This window comes from Polyodon spathula, chromosome 9 (assembly GCF_017654505.1).
Source record: "Polyodon spathula isolate WHYD16114869_AA chromosome 9, ASM1765450v1, whole genome shotgun sequence".
NCBI classification, from domain to species: domain Eukaryota; kingdom Metazoa; phylum Chordata; class Actinopteri; order Acipenseriformes; family Polyodontidae; genus Polyodon; species Polyodon spathula.
Window position 1 is genome coordinate 22,136,961 of NC_054542.1, and position 19,163 is coordinate 22,156,123.

Genomic DNA, 19,163 nt, shown 5'->3' on the forward strand with positions numbered 1-19,163 from the left:
TTTTCAATAACTGTTCTACTGTACTTGGTATACAAGCTTCTGACGCACGTACAGTGACATTCTGGACGTGCTAGCAGTCCCTCATGACTAAATTTTCAACATGCATGACACCATGAATGCAAGTCAACCATTGGAGCCTTCTGACTGTCCTTGTATACACCAACTACTGTAATTAAAATACAACTGTTCAACCTGTTTCTACACAAGACATTTCTAAATGGAAGTATTTAAGTGGGTCATAACAGTATACACAACATTTTTATTTGTTTATGGTAAACATGTTGTAAACTTTGTAGCAAGGACTGTGTTTAAAGTTTTTTTTTTTTTTTTTACTTACTATTCAGTTGTTTAACATTATAGCAACCTAATGCATGGTTTCCATCATCTACATAGGTACAGTTATGCTCAATGGCTTTCTGCACCCCCATTATAAAAATTGTTCCAGTGCCCCTGTATCGATTTGAAATGCTGTCACTCTTTACACTGCAGCTTTGTTGTAGTGACCATTCTGAAGCAGGTGGAAAGTTAACTGGTGGAAGTTTAAATGATCCACCAATTTGGTCTTTGCAAAATAGACACAAGTGTATAGATCATTATATATTCCACCAAAAAAAGCAACTAATAGACCAAACTAGCAGATACATTCCCATTGTGTTTTCTGCAGCTTTAGAAAATACACAAATTGGAGGGAAAAACAGAGGTACAGAAAAAAACGGTAGAAATAATGACGTATAGCACTATCCTCCAGCGGATCTCCTTAGAAAATAATTTCTAATACATTATTTTAGTGTCTAAATACTAATTTGGTAGTGCTACTGTTTGTCTTCACACAACAGAAACATGAGAGACTCCCAGTGCAGACTTCAATGGACTCAATTCTCAAAACTATTTACTAGCTATTGAGCTATTGAGAAAGTGTTTCAGAACTGAAAAAACACCAAATACAAATCTAGCCCATTGTATCTTCAGTTTTAAAAACTGCTCTTTCAAATCTTGATATATACATATATATATATAGTAGCGATCTGTGTGTTTGTGTTTTCCTCTCTGTATTCCTGCTGTTTCTATTGTGATTCCTGCTCTGTATTTCTGCCGCTCTGCATTACCTCTGTGTCTGTGTAATCCTAGCCTGTGTGTGTTCTGTGTCTCCCCTGTGATTGACCTTTTCTGTATGCGTAGGTGACCTGTGACAATTAGGCTTTTGCTTGTTTTTATCAGGACCGGGGTCAGAGTGAATTATCACGTCAAGTAGCTGCCGCACTACTGCCAGCACTTTCACCTTGGACACCGCACACCGCACAACTGAACTGGACATGTCAGCACCTGCACTTTCCACCACCCTGAAAGTGCACCACAGGGCTGAGAGGGACTCGCTCTATTGGTACATATGATTTGTATTTTTGTTGCTTTGGACTGTGTTCCTGTGAATAAAACACACCCTCTATCATTGTTGGTATTGGGGTTATTTGCACCTGTACCAGGGATTGTGACATCTGTTTCACCACCACACCCACCATACCGTCACATACCTACATGCACCTCTTGATAAAACTGTTTGTAAAACATTCAATTGCTGATTAAGGTCCCAAAGTATATAAATATTATCACAGTAATCAGGGTTAGGATAAAAAAAAAAATAACAGTATAATGTGATTGCTCTACAAACTACATTGTCCAGTAACACTTTCATTCTCATAAAATGTCATTTATTTAATTACACCAATACACATGGAGACACAAATTAGGCAAACAGGTACTCCAGTACAATGGACTTCTACTGTTTGAACCACTTCTTGTTTGAGTCTATTTATTCCCACCTAAAAACAAAACATTCAAACACTTAACCCAATTGCGGTTCAGCTTTTGAACATTTCTTATTCATATCACCATACTGTAGATGGTCTAGCCTGCATAGTATACCATTGGTATGTTAAAACTTGTTGGAAATCTGAATAAATAAACAGTTGGAAGCAATTATCCTACAAACAACATGGGATAAGCCAGATGTTGATAAACCTTCTAATGATGGGATTTATCTCCTGCCTAGTGCTTGTTGCAATGCTCGCATCTGACTGTACCACTTAATGAATCAGGTTTTCAGAATCATTCTGAAATAATTATATCACTTCATAAATAAAGTTTTCAAAATTGACTGATCATGCTGTGAAGAATAATTTACTGAATATTACATGAAGACACTTAAACAATTTAGCAAATCATTTTAATAGTCTCTTTTAGTATTTCTACAAATCTTACCTGTAAGCTCATATATTTTGAATGTGTAAAATGTTCATTGTTAACTGTAGTGCTACACGGATGCAACAGGAATTTATATTTTTAGGGGTGTCACATTTCAGTTTAGTTTCATTTACTACGTCTACTAAACATTACTCCATACTAAAGATTGAAATATTAGCCCCTAAATTCATGCAGTAAGCTATTAATTTGCTTATTATTAACAGTTCACTTTATTTCACTTTATATACCTTGCTAAATGTGGAGGATTATTTTAGCAACGTAGTTTAATTACACAATTGCTAAATGTTAGTTACAGTGGTTAAGTCTCCATGCCCATCACATTTGTGGCAACTCTGATAGACAGTCTGCAAAGATGCCACTTAGTATTAATTGTGGGCCCTTCCTTATAGGTATATGAGCTTAATTTAACTTAAGCCTGATTGTACATGTATGTATTTGAGCCACTGTTTACCTACTCCATTTTTTCACTGAAAACAATAGTGTTTGTGAACTGAACAATAAGCTCCAGCTGATATGCGCCAAAGCGGCCTGATAAATCTGTAACCTGACTTGTTTGGATTCACACCTCAACTGTATGCAGTGTAACAGTTTAGAGATGGGTACGTTTTTAATAGTTGTTCTTACATAAGGCCAAGCTGTAAAAACACCCCAATACATGTTTCTTTTAAATCGCAGCAGCAAGGAATACCTTCTTAGCTCAAAGATAGCTGGAGTGTCAAACAGATTTAGGGGTAATGTGAACAAATGTAAACAAACTGGAAACTTTCTACACAGAAGGCTTGTTAATTGTATTTTAGTATAAAACCAAATATCACTGTTAAACACTGCTATGCACTGCACTGCGGTCAACACCATCTTTTACTAGGTTCGAGGGTACAGCTAGGGATCCTTAGCGATGACCTTTGATGATGTACCAACATCTTGTGTAAAGCAAAGCATAGCAACTGTTCCAATAGTAAATTCCCACCCGTTCCAGAGAGCTACAGTGAAATGACTTTTAGATGACGTTTCTCAAAGGTTATATAAATAATTGTGTTGATAAAATATGACAAATAAGATAAGTGATGACAGCATAAATGTTTTATGGTTTCAAATCATTCTGCATAATCATCATTACATTCCAGTTAACTCCACCTAAATGACAAACTGACAGCAATAAAAAATAACCTCAGACTCTTAATTGTAAAATGATGGTAGCAAATTCCAATCTGCAAATAATCTTTTCCATTAAATAAAGAAGTCTCAAAGGCAAGCGGCAAAGCTGAACAATTGTTTTGGTTCAATCTTAGACTGCTTTTCGACTTGTCCTCTGCTGAACCCATATTTCAATTTCTATTTTACTCACTAGTCCCTGAAAAATCTGCTGGTAAAAGTGTTCACAGATTCTAAACATTATACAACACTAATATACTGTACTTTTTTATATAGCACACTGTGGTAGATACTACAATTCTATTTTATTCTATTACTGTACTTTGAATACAAGTTATTTCTAGAATAAAAGCATGGACTGCAAACACAGTGGAAAAGCATTAATTCCCATAGCAAACAGCAACAAATAATCGTCCTTCTTAATAACATTGTATATGGAAATGTGGCAGGAAATGGCTTTGCGGTGACATCAGACCAGAAGGAGGAAGTGAACACTCAGGTAAGGTAACTGCAGTTTAAACAAAGACAAGGTATGCACCGTTTTATTTAGAACAAAAATAAATAAAATAGTTAAACAAAAATAACACTGCTCACAGAGCGAAAATAAAAGATTTAAACAAAAATAACCACAAACACAAAATACCATATAGGTCAGGCTGGGCGATCGCCTTCACTGTTCCTATAGTTTTCTTAGTTTTTATATTAATCTCTCTCCTCTCGCTCTCCTGTTCTCCACCTCCCAACACCCACCCGGAGTACAGAGAGCAGCTGGTATTTATACAGGTGACCTTCTGCACAGGTTTTTAATGTAGATGGGACTTCCCATCCATGCTACAAAACATATACAAAACAATAACAAAACAAAACACACAGCCACCGCATCATATACACAAAATCATAATAAACAACCCACATGGCTTTCGCCATCATTGATGTATATAAATAATAAATAACAAATCATAATACAGACACAAAATATAGTACAGGGGCGGAGGGGGAAACCCCGTTCTAAACCATAAACAAACAAAATACATTTAAGCAGGGCTTTCCTACGCCCTGCTACAGGATCACTTTGGCTATTACCAATGACCAGATTAACCTTTTAAAATTCAAAAGGTAAGGTAGGTAAGGCCTTTGTCTGACAAAATGATTCAATAATAGAAAAGAGAGCAGAGAAAGAGAAAATAATAACTTTAACATCAGTGTTTAAGAAGATATAGCAACATACAGCACATTGTAAAAAATGTACATACATACTGTAAACAATGTACATTACATACAAAATAGAGAGAAACACACATTTTGGTTGTATCTATTATTCAAAGAAAATCCTATTCTAAAGAGGAAGAATTGAAAAAGCCACTAAAAAGTACATACACAATGTAACATTTTCACTAAAAAGTCTGGTGGCTTACCAGTTGTCAACAATGCCTTGTTCTCCCAGCTTCAGCTCCTCACAGGGCCTTCTGTTCCTAAAACAGAACCCTCAGCTTCCCAGCATCTGAAGTATAAGAGAGTAGCCAGCCTCCAAGTGGTAAAGCATCCAGACCCGACACAGATTCTGTTACGTTAACGGCAGGCACATGAATGGCTGGTTAAGCTCCTTATGAATTTTGAATTCATTTGGACACTATACAAGAGAGCTTCAATGGGAGTGAAGAATATTCACTTTGCTTTGAGCTGTGCACCAAACGAACCCATTTCTGCCGTTGGATGATCCAGTGAGAAAGGGGGAGAAAAAAACACTGCTATCCATGTGTTGCTAGGAAACACTGTTTTTCTGACCTGAATTCTTAGCTAAGTTTGGTGTTACCCTGGAAGCCCAGCTATGTTGTCTTTTTTTCTTCTGTATTTCGCAATGAACTAAAGGCTTTGACAGTAGTCAAAGACCAGGCTGAACCACATTAAGGGTTTTAAAACAGCAGTAAAGACCTTTGTGGATAATGACCTAGTGATAAGGTATCAGTGTGAGATCCTCTAGTGCTGTACAGTACAAAACAGCTTTCAGGAGAAACTGAGTTTAACAATCCTTCTAAAGGGGCTGTTTGTGTGTCATTGTTTGCAAACTTATCACCCCTCCCTTTAGATACACAGTGGACTTTTAAACACAGCGTTATCTATCAACTTCTGCTCAGCATAGTAATGCTCAATGCGTCAGCTGGATGCATATCATAGCACTCAGCACAAGTTCTCATGCAGTAGCCTTCAGCAGAAGGCAATGAATAGGGTCACTTTTTGCTTACATGTGTTCACTATAGTAGGTATCTTTTGCTGCCAACCACACAACTGGCAGCTGGCACTTAAAAAGCTAATTTATATGGGTGTGAAATCACAGCTATCTTAACTAGTGTATTACGAAATCTATGCAGTGCATGTTTACAATGCCAGACTGCCACCACAGTTTGCATACCATTGAATCAAAAGAGGGTTATAAAATGCTGGCAGTATTACAATTAAAAAAAATAAATGAATAAAACCTTAAGGAACATATAATAATAATAATAATAATAATAATAATAATAATAATAATATTTCTAAATGTACTGTTACTGGTAAAAACATTTATTATTTATTAATGTATATACATTATAACATTTATTATACATTATTTCTCTCACAAACACACACACACAAAATTTTGCTTTTAAAATAAGCCATACCACTGTTCACCAAATTTAAATAATTTCCCTTGCTCAATTAAATTATAAATAACCCATTTTTATACCTACTGGAACTCGGACACAAGTAGGTTGCATACAGGAAAAGACAGGCAGCAGTGGTGTTTATCGCTAATATTTTTGTAGTAATAAAAAATAATCAAAAGAGAAAAAAAAAAGATATACTGGTAACATTGTGACAAACTGTTCAAACCCTATCAGTCTACACTGTTGGGACAATAGTTTGGCTGTTTGTGTTATAGCCACTTTACACAGTTTTGCTTAAGAAGCAGGTACAGCAATAAACTAAGTATCATAACTATCAAGCTTTACACTGGCAGTTTATTTGGAAATGACTGTGGGGAAAACAACACTCAGGACAACCGCTGCATTTACAGTATTACATAATCTAGGAATAAGCATTGGTATTGTTGGATTCTGCAGTATACAAAGATCCAGTGTAAACAAACGTGTTGTTACTGTAGGTGAGGAAAGGTGCTACTTGTATTAGAACAGTGCTTTCAGCAAGTTTTATATATTGGGAAAAAAAAAAAAAACATGTGCAGGGGTCCTCGAGTGACTCACCTGGTAAAAGCACAGCCGCATGGTGTGGAGGGTAAGTCATACAGCCAGGCGCGTGCAGGTTCACTTCCTGGCTGTGCAAAGTTGCCGGTCTTCGCTGGGGATTCCGGAGCGTCGGATTGGCTCTGGTGCTCCTGCGGGTTACGGAGGCAAAACTGGCAGAGACTTTCTCCATATCATGCTACAGCGGACCCTACCGGCCAGGCGCCCAGCGAGCTCAGGTGGACATATGCAGGACTGGCCTTGGTCCTTCAGAGACTCGTCGCTCGCTGCCATCCACTCTTGAGTAGAAGAGGAAGCTGGTTTCGTCATGGGATCAGATGACACACACTGAACCTTCAGTTCTTCTGAGCTATGTGGGGAATTAGTGTGGTGAGGGGAAAAAATTATTGGACATGCTAAATTGTGGAGAAATTTGGTGGTAAAATAATTGTGCACACTAAATAAAACAAAATCAATGTGCAACCAAAGCTTAATCTTGAAATATGTTAAATCCACTGGTATATAAGAAGGGGGAAAAGAAATGTCTTGAGAGACATTTATTTAGACAAGTCACATCTCATATCTCCAATAATCTCTCAAACACTGGTCTCAAAGGTCCAAAATGAACCAGGCAAGAACACTGATTCAGTGGCCAAGTAACACTGCGGCCATTGTTGGGTAGAAAGAACTCAAGAAGAATAGCTTCTCTCAGTGCAGAAGTAGAAGGATTCTGTCCAGCAGCCAACTACTTGGAAGACTAATTAAATACTTTTACTGTTCTGCAACCTGATTCAGTTTCCTTTCACAAAACCGGCACTGATAGACCAGCCTTATGATTACATTTTAATCGACTCTCAGTTTCAGTTTAAAAAAAAAAAGGTTCCTGTCAGTTGGATTTTTGATTAAAAAAAAAAAAAAAAAAACTGATTTAATGTGTCTTCTCAGAAATATAAACTGCGAGCAAATCCCAGATGGTCCCTAATAAAATTCCCTAATTCAAAATCAGACACCGCCACAAAAACTGTCTCTTAAACTACACCTTACACAGCATCTCAACAGACAAGCCCTTTGTCTCCTAACAACATACACAATATTCACATGCTATAGTTAATCAACCACTGCTAAAATGTAACTACATGCTGCAAATTGCAATAACTATACTCCCTAAAAAAGTTTGTTGCAGATTTAAAGAAACAGGTATTTTTCCATGCTACAAATCCCGTGAATCACTTGCAGTTCTCATGTTTTCGTTTATTTTATTTATTTATTTATTTTGATGTGGGTATTTACAGTACTCTTGATGACATTTATTTAATTGATCTATAAAGTGGCAGATCTAAAAACTACTATCCGACAATGTATGAAGCAAGAGAAACCTGTCTACAGCTACGTGGAAGCCAAAAACAGCTAAAAACAATTTGAAATACAGCGCGGTACTCTCCGCAGTAAAATGAAGTCAACGTGGTCTGTAGTTTTGTTAACCTGCCCTGCATCTTCTGCAAATAAATAAATATCCCTCTTCTCATCTGATATTTCATTTTTTGTGTGTATTTGTGTGTACTTATAGTAGTTGTAAATACACTAATTAATCAGTTTATTTTTACTTACCATGCAGCTGTGTGCATGTTTATGACTGAGAAGTAATGAATGTGTTTCTTGTCAACAACACATTTCCCAAGGATGAAAGTTGACAATGCACAGTAAGAATTAAAATTTAAAACAATTATCGAGTATAGTACTTAATTATATGTTATGTATTGTTTTGTTTGTCTAGTTTACCTATCGTATGAAATTCGTTTTGCTGGTTACACAGAACCAGCATTGGCCCTGCCTCCCATTAAAAAAGTATGAAATGTATTAGTGACAGAAATATAACGAATCTTCGTGGTAAATCTCCCTCCTGACCTGTGAGGGCGCTAAGCAGCAAAAGTAGAGTCCTTTGGACGGGCTGGTCTGACAGTGCTTTCCCAGGGTCGGGAAGTCGTCAGTCTGGAAGGCGGCGAGAGCTTATTGTTTGGTCGCCAGACTAGGAGTTATAAATAACAGACCGTTTTTACAAACGGATTACAGTTTCCTGTCTGTGTTTGTTCTTGCACTGCATCACCTCTGCACCTGTTTTCAATCAGCAGCTACTTTGCCACACATGGTGTCAGGGTGGGATATGGATTGCAATGCACTAGTGGAGCTGTTGGTGGCACTGGATAGCAGACGGGACACAGAGGAGAGAGGAAGAGAAGGAGAGAGGAGCGCATCACTGCGCTCATTGAACAGGTAGGGCTGGCATTTCCCACAGCGCCAGTCCCTACCGCACCAAAAGCAATGGCGGTACCGAAGGCTCGGGCGATGAAGATGTCAGCATAGGATGACCCAGAGGTGTACCTGATAGCATTTGAGCTGCTGTCTACCACTGCGGCACAGCCACTGAGTTCTGGGCAAGCCAGCTGGGACCCTGCCTGATCGGGGAGGCTCAGGCAGCCTACCAGGCTATGAGCGATCTCAACGTCGCCAGCTACGACATGGTCAAGCTGGCCATTCTCCGCGGCCTCAATATAACTGCAGAGACCTACCGGGTATAGTTCAGGGAGTACCGAAGATCCCCGGAGACACGCCCCAGGGTGGTTGCGGAGTGGTTGTGTGAACACATGGTACACTGGCTGACCCTCAAGAAGAAAACCAACCTGCAAAGAAAACCAACCTGCAAATGGGGGAAGCAGTGGTTGAGGAGTATTTCTGCCATGTGTTCAGCGCAGATACCCCAATCGGCCTCCTTGCCTCCTTGCCCCCAGTTGGGTTAGAGGTGAAAACCCAAGCATTAGTGGAAACTGGATGTGTGAAAACCTTAATTAGAACAGCTCTTTTGGGAGGTGTGTCGTGGTGGCCATGAGGTCAGGTGGCCATCTCCTGTATCCATGGAGACACGGTGTAATACCCCACCCTAAAACTATATTTATTGGTAGCACCTGGTAGCAGGGGTGGTGGAAAGGTTGCCACATCCAGTTATTCTGGGCAGAGACTGGCCAAAGTTCAAAGAATGAATGCAGTCAAATGGAGTCGGAACGCAGTCTAACCAAGAGGGCGAGGTTACTGGGCCATCCAGTGCAGATACTACTCACATGCGGACATAGTGTGGGGGCCAACATAATGACCCCGTCACTAGTGCACACTTGGGGGTAGGTCCAGTCTATTAAAGGTAAGGATGTTGATGGCGCTGGGGTGCTAGTATATCCACGCTTCAGTATAAATGGTAATTACTGTATAGGGTAAATCTAGCCATGGGCACTGGACAGCCTGTAACACAATTATTGTTTCCCCCATGTTGTCAGACTAAGGTCATGAGGCTGGCACGTGATATCCCTTTTGCGGAGCACCTCGGAGCTGACAAGACAAGGGAATGGATATTGGCTCGATTCTATTGGGTAGGTCTTCATACTGATGTGTCGAGATATGTAGCCACATGCCCAGACTGTCAGCAAGTAGAGCCGGGTCAAGTGAGCCTCACCCCTTTGGTTCCGCTGCCGATTATTTCTACTCCTTTTGAATGCATTGCAATGGACATAGTGGGCCCCTTGCTATCTTCTGACTCTGGGTATACGCATACATTAGTAGTGGTAGATTATGCAACATGATACCCGGAAGCAGTTCCATTGAGATCCACTAGTGCCACAATAGCCACTGAGTTAGTACAGATTATGGCTAGAGCAGGGATCCCCAAGGAGATCTTGATCGATCATGAAACCCGGCAGGGAAGCCTGGCTAATGGCTAACTTGAGAAAATGTGCTTTTGCCAAAACAGAGACTCAATATTTGGGATTTTTGGTGGGGAATGGAAGGGTGAGACCCGTTATCACCAAAATCCAGGCTTTGGTTGACGCAGCGATCCCCAAAACCAAGACTCAGGTGAGGTCACTATTGGGATTAGCCAGTTATTACCACTGCTTTATCCATGAGTACGCCACAGTGGTTAACCCTTTAGCTGACCTCACCAAAAAGAGTGCTACAAATGTAATCAAATGGTCAGCTGAGTGTCAGGGGGAGTTTGATTCTATTAAGCGGAAACTGCCAGGCCCCCACCCTTATCACACCTGATTTCACCAAGACTCTGTAGTCGAAAAGGAGTGCTGGGCCATTAAATGGGCTTCTCACTCTTTACTTTACTACCTGCTGGGGCATTCATTTGATTTCGTCACAGACCACGCCCCACTCAAGTGATTAAGCACAATGAAGGATAGCAATGCCCGGATAACTCGGTGGTATCTGGCATTGCAGCCCTTCATGTACCACATGAAGTGTGGGATCCCTTTTCTCAACCAGAAGTCAAATAGCATGAACTGTGACAAAACGGCATCTCTGCGGGTTATAGTTCTTTTGCAGGAAGGCATTTAAATATTTCAGGCTATATAAAAATGTCATCATTATTTTTATTAAAAAGCATATAGTCATACATTATTTATGATGTCTTGTTAATCTGGTAATGATTACCAATATTGTGAGGAGTCATAAGATGTTCAAAGTTAATAGGTGAATAGGTCCTATGTTCTTGAAGCAACACGAAACGCATGCCAAATAAACACCCATATTTTCAGATGTTACATTGTACTTACAGACAATTAGTAACATAATGCTGATGCTCTTTCCCAGGTACAATGTGACTATGCAACTACAGTAGGTGGGATAACTGGGGCATTTATAAGAGCTCCAGTTCCCAGGCTATACAGTAGGATTTGTTCCATGAACCTGTTCACTTTGTCAACGTAGTATTATTTGTCTGCAATATTCAATTCTATGGTAACAAAGGTGAATTGAGTTCCACCCCTTATTCAAACCTTAGTTTTTTTGTGATCTCTTATACTTCCTGATGACTCAATTTCTCAACTTCTGAAGTACTTTGAAGTTCAAGTATTCATGCATGTAACTCAATAAAATAGTTGTGTATGTACTAATAGTAAATGCAGCATATAAAATCCAAAAACAAATACTTCAATCTTTCTCAATGATGGGGTTTCCATGGAAAAAATTAAAAACAAAACAAAAAAAATTGGCAGTACCTTTCAGGTAATTTGGATTTCAATGTAGTTTTCTTTTTGGGAGAAAAATTCTCCTTCCAAATGCAAATGGCCTAATTACTATTAAATTGCGCTGTTTTTAAATGCGAAAATGTGATTTACCCACCCTTGTTAGCAGTACCATGTTTTGGCCGCACACTTCCTATAGTGTTAGGAAATCGTGGAAACCCTGCCAGTGTCTTCAAGTATATACCACTTATTACAGCATGTTTCAAGGGAAATGGCAATGAAGCAATCAACAGAGGTTGCTTTCTAGACGCAAAATAAATCCATTGGACGGAAAAAATATCTTGTCTTGCATTCACAGGACGCACAGAATGGGAAAGGGACGCAGACATGCCCAAAATGACAATAAAAAACATGCTTGTTTAAAAAAAAAACTGCAATATAACAGCATTGATTAAGTTACACTCCAGTCCTGTAGGTGGCAGCAATAAGCCTCATATTTGGTTTACACGGTAATATTAAGGATATTTACTTTTAGGCCCTGTCCATACTAGATATCCGATTTCAAGAACTGTACCCAAAAACGTTTGAATTAATCCAGCTCAAAGCGTCCACATTGAAGTATGTTTAGTCGGGTGTAATGCGTACACATGCTATTACTATTAAAATAGTTTAGTTACAGATCCTAGAAGCGCAATGAACAGTGGAAATGAATACGATAGTATCCCACCAAGCACTGTATTTTATTTTAAAAAAAATGTGTTATGCCCCATATTAACAGAGGTCCATATTGCTAAGAAATAAAACCAGTATTTTGGAAAAAGTAAACACACACACACACACACACACACACACAAACACACACACTAGCTGATTCTGTTTCATAATGAATCAGAAAAAAGCTGTTAATTACAGAACAATCTTTGCTTTTACCCTCATATCTTGCCTGAGCCTAACTGGTCCTTTTTATTTTATTTCAAACAGAGCTGACAAATTAAGTGAATTTTGTATCCCTGAGCCTACTTTTAACTTGCATTTAATTTTTGCAGTCGCCTGATTTAAGGTTGTGCTTTTGTTATTTTTCCCACTAGGAATGTCCTGACAATTTTTTTTTTATGCATAAAAATGAAGAGTGTACACTGACAGCAAGTCAGTTGTCAATCCGTTTTTTTGCTGAGCAGTCAGCATCTTCAGGGGATTCTCATGAAGATCACCCATCTGCATGTCAGCCATCTACTTCTGACTGTATGAGTACCACAGAGACTGAAGCAGCTGCAAGCAGCAGTAATACAGAAAAACACAAAAGAAAAATCCGTTCTTATAATTCTGAATGGGAGATGAAGTATCCGTGGCTTGTTTATCGAGACGGCAAGATGTACTGTAGTGTGTGTGAAAGCTGCTGGGCAAAAAAATAAAAAAGCACATATATGCAGATGTACAGATTTCCAAGAGTCTTTGCTTAAAAAACACAAACACAGAGGTGTTTTTGCTGTTATTGGAATACCAAAAAATATGAAAACAGAATCCCGCCTCGTTGTCATGGGAATGGTCTACTGTTCGTATATAAACAAAACAAAACAAAAAAACTTTTATAATAATGTATTATCACTCTAGCAGCTATAAATTCCCCAAACCATAGGGCTTATTTAGCAGTTAATACCCTATGCGACTGGTCAGCTGCAGGAATAGCAAACCCAGAGTCAGGAACTGCAGTTTAGCGCTTCAGTGCACTTTTATTATTTACAAAACAAAACAAAACAAACAAAAAAGGTTAAAACCAAATAAATCCATAACACAACAAAACAAAACTTTATCCATTTTTTTTTTTTTTTTTTTTTTTTATAAACGTAGTCGTTGCCAATTATTATTTTTTTTGATTTTCTCCCAATTTGAAATGGCCAATTATTATTTATTTATGCTCAGCTCACCGCTACCACCCCTGTGCTGACTCGGGAGCGGTGAAGAGGAACACACGCTGTCCTCCGAAACGTGTGCCGTCAGCCGACCGCTTCTTTACACACTGCGGATTCACCATGCAGCTGCCCAGGAGCTACAGCATAGGAGGACAACTCAGCTCACGGGCAGCTAACAGGTAAGCCCGCAGGTGCCCGGTCAGACTACAGGGGTCGCTGGTGCGCGGTGAGCCGAGGATATCCTGGCCGACCTAGGCCCCTCCCCCCCCGGTGACGCTCAGCCAATTGAGCACCGCCTCCTGTGAACTCCCATCCATGGTCGGCTGTGGAATAGCCTTGACTCGAATCGGCGACGTCCAGGCTATAGGGAGCATCCTGCAGTCACGCAGAGCACCTTTACTGGATGTGCAACTTGGAAGCCCTCTGTTACATTCTTCAGACTGGGCAATGCCTTCTCTCCACGCTCATACACATACTCCAAACCACCATTTATTGTGTTTCTTTCATAGGGTGTGACCAGGGGTTAATTGATCATCAATGAAAATCCCAACTGGTCATGTTCCAGACATTTCCCAATAAAATAATCAACATCCCACTCTTTCATAATTACACAATTAAACATTCCAATAATCCAATTTCCAGTTACTAGGTGGCTGTTAAAGGCATCCATCTTGGCCCCAGGCTGTTCTTCTGTGCCTGAGCCAGCCACAAAACACATACACACACGTGCACAGTTGCAGAGCCTCTGCCTTGTCTGTCACCTTTCACCTTAAATAACTGTGTCTGAAGATACTGTATATTCAAGATGAGAACACTATGTAATATTACTTAACAACTCTTCCACAACACCAACCTTTGCCCCTTGCAGAACACTATGGCAGCTGTTTCACTGTGAGGGTATGTCATTTGCATATAGACCACAAACAACATTGGGCTGGTTTTAAGCAAGTGAATCCCATGACCAAAGCCATTAAAGAAAACCCAGGTTAAACAAAGCAATTAGTAATTTCTACCGTGTCACGTCAGCTCAATTCAAAAGATGAACCCGGCAAGCCTGAGAGCAACTTGTTTTCTTTAGTCTAGCTTGATTGCATTTGCTTATTTTGTTTTGCAAATTACATTTATAACCTTTTGCTGCTTCTGGTGGTACTGATCACATTTTGCCTGTTTTAACTGTTATGTGCAAATACCACTAACTGTTAGGCACTGTGGCGTTAACTAAATACTTTAAAGATAACAAATATTCCCTAAAATGAATTCTCTTCACTTCATTGGCTTACATTTTTGGTGAATGTGCATTTCAATTTGATTGTTTTAGCAATGACTTCTGGGTGTTTCAGTTTTTAGATTATTTAGATGATGTTTCTTGAAAGAGAAAAAACATACTCTCAAGAAGCTTCCAAAATATACAGATATACGTTTAAATAAGTTTCGCAGACCTCAGTTAGCACTTCTTGACCTACCTACCGAACATTACCTAAAACAACATTAGACAGTCCAATGCTAGCGCTAATCTGTGTCTGCAAAACCAGCCATAATTGTTCATATAGTCTAACAACTGAAAATGTATTATAAAATGTGTGATTGTCGGATATTAGTGCAACACGAAGGGTAGATTTTGTACCCATCATACCTGGTCAGAATAAGGTGACTGATAAAAGTCATTCAGTCAACAGCATAAAGAAAAACAAACCAACAATGCTGAGACTTGACACAGTGTAACAGTTCAAGTTTTTTTTTTTTTTTTTTTTTTTTTTCTTTTTTAAGAAAGCAATAATAAAATGTAGGTAGGGGGCACAGTACTGAAGAGGCAGGTAGGTAGCTAAGATAAACAACATGCCAGCTCAGTGTTTTGTCAACAGGATTGATTAAGTAACATACATCATCACTATGGTAACACTGTAAGGGGAATGCTAGCAACCTCTGGTAGAATGGTGTGTAAACAGTTAAATTAACATGTGGAAAAATGAATGGAATGTAAGGACTAAGTATACATGAATTAAATAACGTAAGCAGGATTCTGATATGTGAATTACAAAATCGACTGTCAATAAACAGTTCCTTTTTATTACACAATACCAGCAATCCAGGTCCAGAAATTTGAAGTCACTATATGACAAGAGGTTAAATAAATGTCTCTACAAAATGGTTCATTTTTACTGGATGGTGATCCTGCTTACTACTAGATGGATATGTAAAACAAGGAGATCAACTGACTTGCCCAGAGTCACACAGCAAGAATGTCAACATTTGGGTTCTAAATTCCAACAGTGGTAAAGCCTGTACACACATGCCTATGAGCTAAATGTTTATTGTGTTCTTTAACAAATCACTGGTTTGTTGGCCCTGCAAATTATAAGAGCAAAGTCAAACTGATGTGAGCCTGCACTAAAATCTCTAGATCAGTTCTCTCTCTCTCTCTCTTTACTTATATATCATTATTTACATAAGTGCGATGGAGAGCAACAACCATATGTATTTCAAAACCTGTGAAGTTTAAAACCGTTTTCTTATTTATCAAAACTGGCTATTTTATACTACTTCAACCTGACACCTTTGAAATTAGTTGTTTCATTGAGCAGGCACTAATTACATGAAAATTAAAGTTTAAATATACACTTTTGCACACACAAACACACACATTAAAGTACTGGACTTTATGCCAGGTAGAATCAACTGTAATGTAACAGTTACATTTATTAGAATAGTGCTGCTGGCTATTGTAGAAAATGTGTTTAAAGGGGACCCCAAGCCATCTGCTTTTGTGCCTTTTTTTCTACCTCCCCATTTTTATTGGTCACTGGTTGCCTTTTTATTTCCACAAAATGTGAATGTTAACCGATAAATAAACCAGTTTTAAGCTATATGCGCCTGTTATTTCAGCAGCACCTAACCAAAAGTCAACAGCTGCAATTGGAATCGATCCAACACGTTACCCGGTACACTGCTGTACGAAGATAATCACCATTTTACCAGTGTCTGTTTGAGGAAAGTGTTTACAATTCTTGATTTCTTAAGTTTTACAGAAAGTTAAACGTCTTAAACATCTTCAACGTAAACAAATTTGGAAACTGAACACATGCAGTGTATACTACGACTACGACTACGACTACTGAAAACTGAGCTCCAGTACTTTCACATAATAAAAATGTGTAAAAACCCCAAATCTTGAATACATCTATTTTTCATGTTTGATCCTGGGGGTTAGATATGTTCTGGTAATCTGACTTAACCACATAATCCTATACCCTATACAACATTTCAAAAACCTCCACTTTCACAAAAATTAAAAGGAACGACAACTAAAAAAAAAAAAAAAAAAAAAAACCTACTACGACTAATAATAATAATAATAATAATAATATAAATAATAATAATAATAATAATAATATAAAGTACATTAATCAACGGCGATATCTTTCGTTCGGTTTTACATTAGGCAGTATTGCTAGTTTTGTGATAGTGTCGTCAAAAACATGCAGTTAACAACGGTGCAAAGTGAGTAGCCTACTGACAATATTGTATTACTTTTGAGACAGTGTACAGAAGAAAAGAAATGCTTTCCAATACTGTGTGTGTGCCAATGACTTGCCATTCATTCATACACAGACGTCACGTTTCATTACACAATACAGTGCAGAATGTTTACACACAGTAAACATTAAAACATCTAACGTAATAAATAAACAAATAAATAAATAAGATGTCGGCTGTACTGTTGAATTTGCTACACAAATATTTCGGCTTTTGCGTTGAAGTTACCCGAAAAAAATTCAAACTTCCCAATAGACTTCCCAGTATAATTCTATTGCAAAGATAACGACATATTTCAGTTTGTTATTTCATTTACCTTATGAAGTCCACCCTGTTGCTGTTCTTTTTCTTTATGCCATTAACATTTTCCAAGGAATGCGTTCTCCTTTCAATTCGCAGTGACTGTTGCCATGTTTTCGTGGGCAGCTCTTCGGTAGGACAAGGAGCCAATGGAGAGGGAGAAACTACCCCAGTACCACTGCCAAGCATGGCCGTCAGGTGCACAGCTACCTCCAGGGAAAAACAGGCACTCCAAACACAGCCATCGGTGAATAGGAGTGGCTTTTTTTGCATCTGGCAATGACAGCGGGTGTTATTGAAAAGCTATAGGAATGCATTCACTTTTATGTTTTTATTTTCCTGATCAGTCAGGGCATAATTACTGGTCAAGGTAGACGGATGCATTTTTGTTTTGTAGCCTACTTTTTAATGTGCTCTCCAAAAACAAAACAAAATAAATAAATAAATAAAAAATACAAGTAGCCAGCAAAAAATAATAGGGATTATATTGTGTATAGTGTAAATCAAGTGTTTGGATTTGGACATTAATCTAATGCAAAAGACTATTTAAACATTTTATTATTCATGTACTTTTTACTTTTTTTATTTTTTATTTTTTTAAACTTTTTTTGTAAAGGATAGATTACAAATACAATACTTCATAAAACAATTTTTTTTAGAATTAAACGTAACAGATGTTCGTGAGAGTTATGTTTAATTCTAAAAAAAAAAAAAAAAAACAAAAAAAAAAACAAAACATGTTTTATAGTGCTAGTTTTATTATAGCAGTGACATTGCTTTTCTATTTGTAAAAAATGAACAAGATTGACAGGATTATTGGTCCTATGCTTTCAATGAGCCATTCAAAGAATGTTTTTGAGAACTAATTATGAGCAATTGATAGAACTGAACATGTTTACAAACTTTTACATACTAATTACAATTCTTACTGAATCCAGAAAGGGTAAACATTTTCCCTTCACTCACAAGTCAATTTTCTTCTCTTTGTTGCAACTTTATTTTGCCTCGGTTTGAGTTCACTTTTTAATAAAGCAAGGCGTGCCATTTTATTACATCCAAACAGCATACTTGTTCCTACTCGTCGAGAAAGCAGTGTCCCGATCACTGATGGTAAGCTTTTGCATTTTAGTTATATTTTTTTCTATCTTTTGCAGTCTGTGTTAACACTCGCGCACACCCTCTTCACTACACTTAATCTTCGACTGTTCACCTCCTTTGTATCGTAATTATTAATTTATTAAAGGAAGAGTGCTCCATTACGATGCATCTTTAATATAGCAAATGCAACCAAACTAGTATAATAATACAGAATGCATGAATATTTGAGCTATTTTAACTATTGTAAGGATATTAACTTCTAGTTTTTAACATGAAACATTTTAATACTTAGAATTTTTCCGCAGAGTGCCCCGCGCTTGACTCAGCAGGTCAGGATGGGCCAGCAACTCCCACAGCTGACCGCATAGGAGCTGTACTGAGAACCAGGTCCTCCTTGTCCACTTCAGGGCTACTAAGAGCACCCGAGCGCGGTCTTCGTCTGATATTCTCCAAGCACAGTGTTAGCAGTGGCAACACTGGAAAAACATAGAGCAAAGTCTTGGGCCATCTGTGGGCCACTGTGTCTATGCTAAGGGTGAACACTCCCTATTAGGGAATACCAGAGGGGACAATGGGTGAACTCCTCGGTTGCAAAAAGGTGTATCTCCACACACCCAAACTTCTCCCAGATGAGGTTCCAACCTCCACGGGAAGTGCCATACCGAACTATGGGGGCC

At 38.4% G+C, this 19,163-nt stretch overlaps 1 protein-coding gene across 3 annotated transcripts in view; it reads right to left on the reverse strand.

Annotated features, from left to right (window-relative positions):
- The window catches only part of LOC121320506 (CRACD-like protein), a 57,146-nt gene extending 39,545 nt beyond the window's left edge, over positions 1–17,601 (reverse strand). For 2 of the 3 annotated variants that reach the window (XM_041258892.1, XM_041258893.1), the window contains exon 1: positions 17,405–17,601. In XM_041258892.1, coding sequence (XP_041114826.1) covers positions 17,405–17,577 — 173 coding nt within the window. In that variant the 5' untranslated portion in view covers positions 17,578–17,601. Of the gene's footprint in view, positions 1–4,826; positions 5,149–17,404 lie in introns of those variants that run through there. The other variant, XM_041258896.1, reaches the window with a different exon arrangement.
- Positions 17,602–19,163: the final 1,562 nt, after the last annotated feature.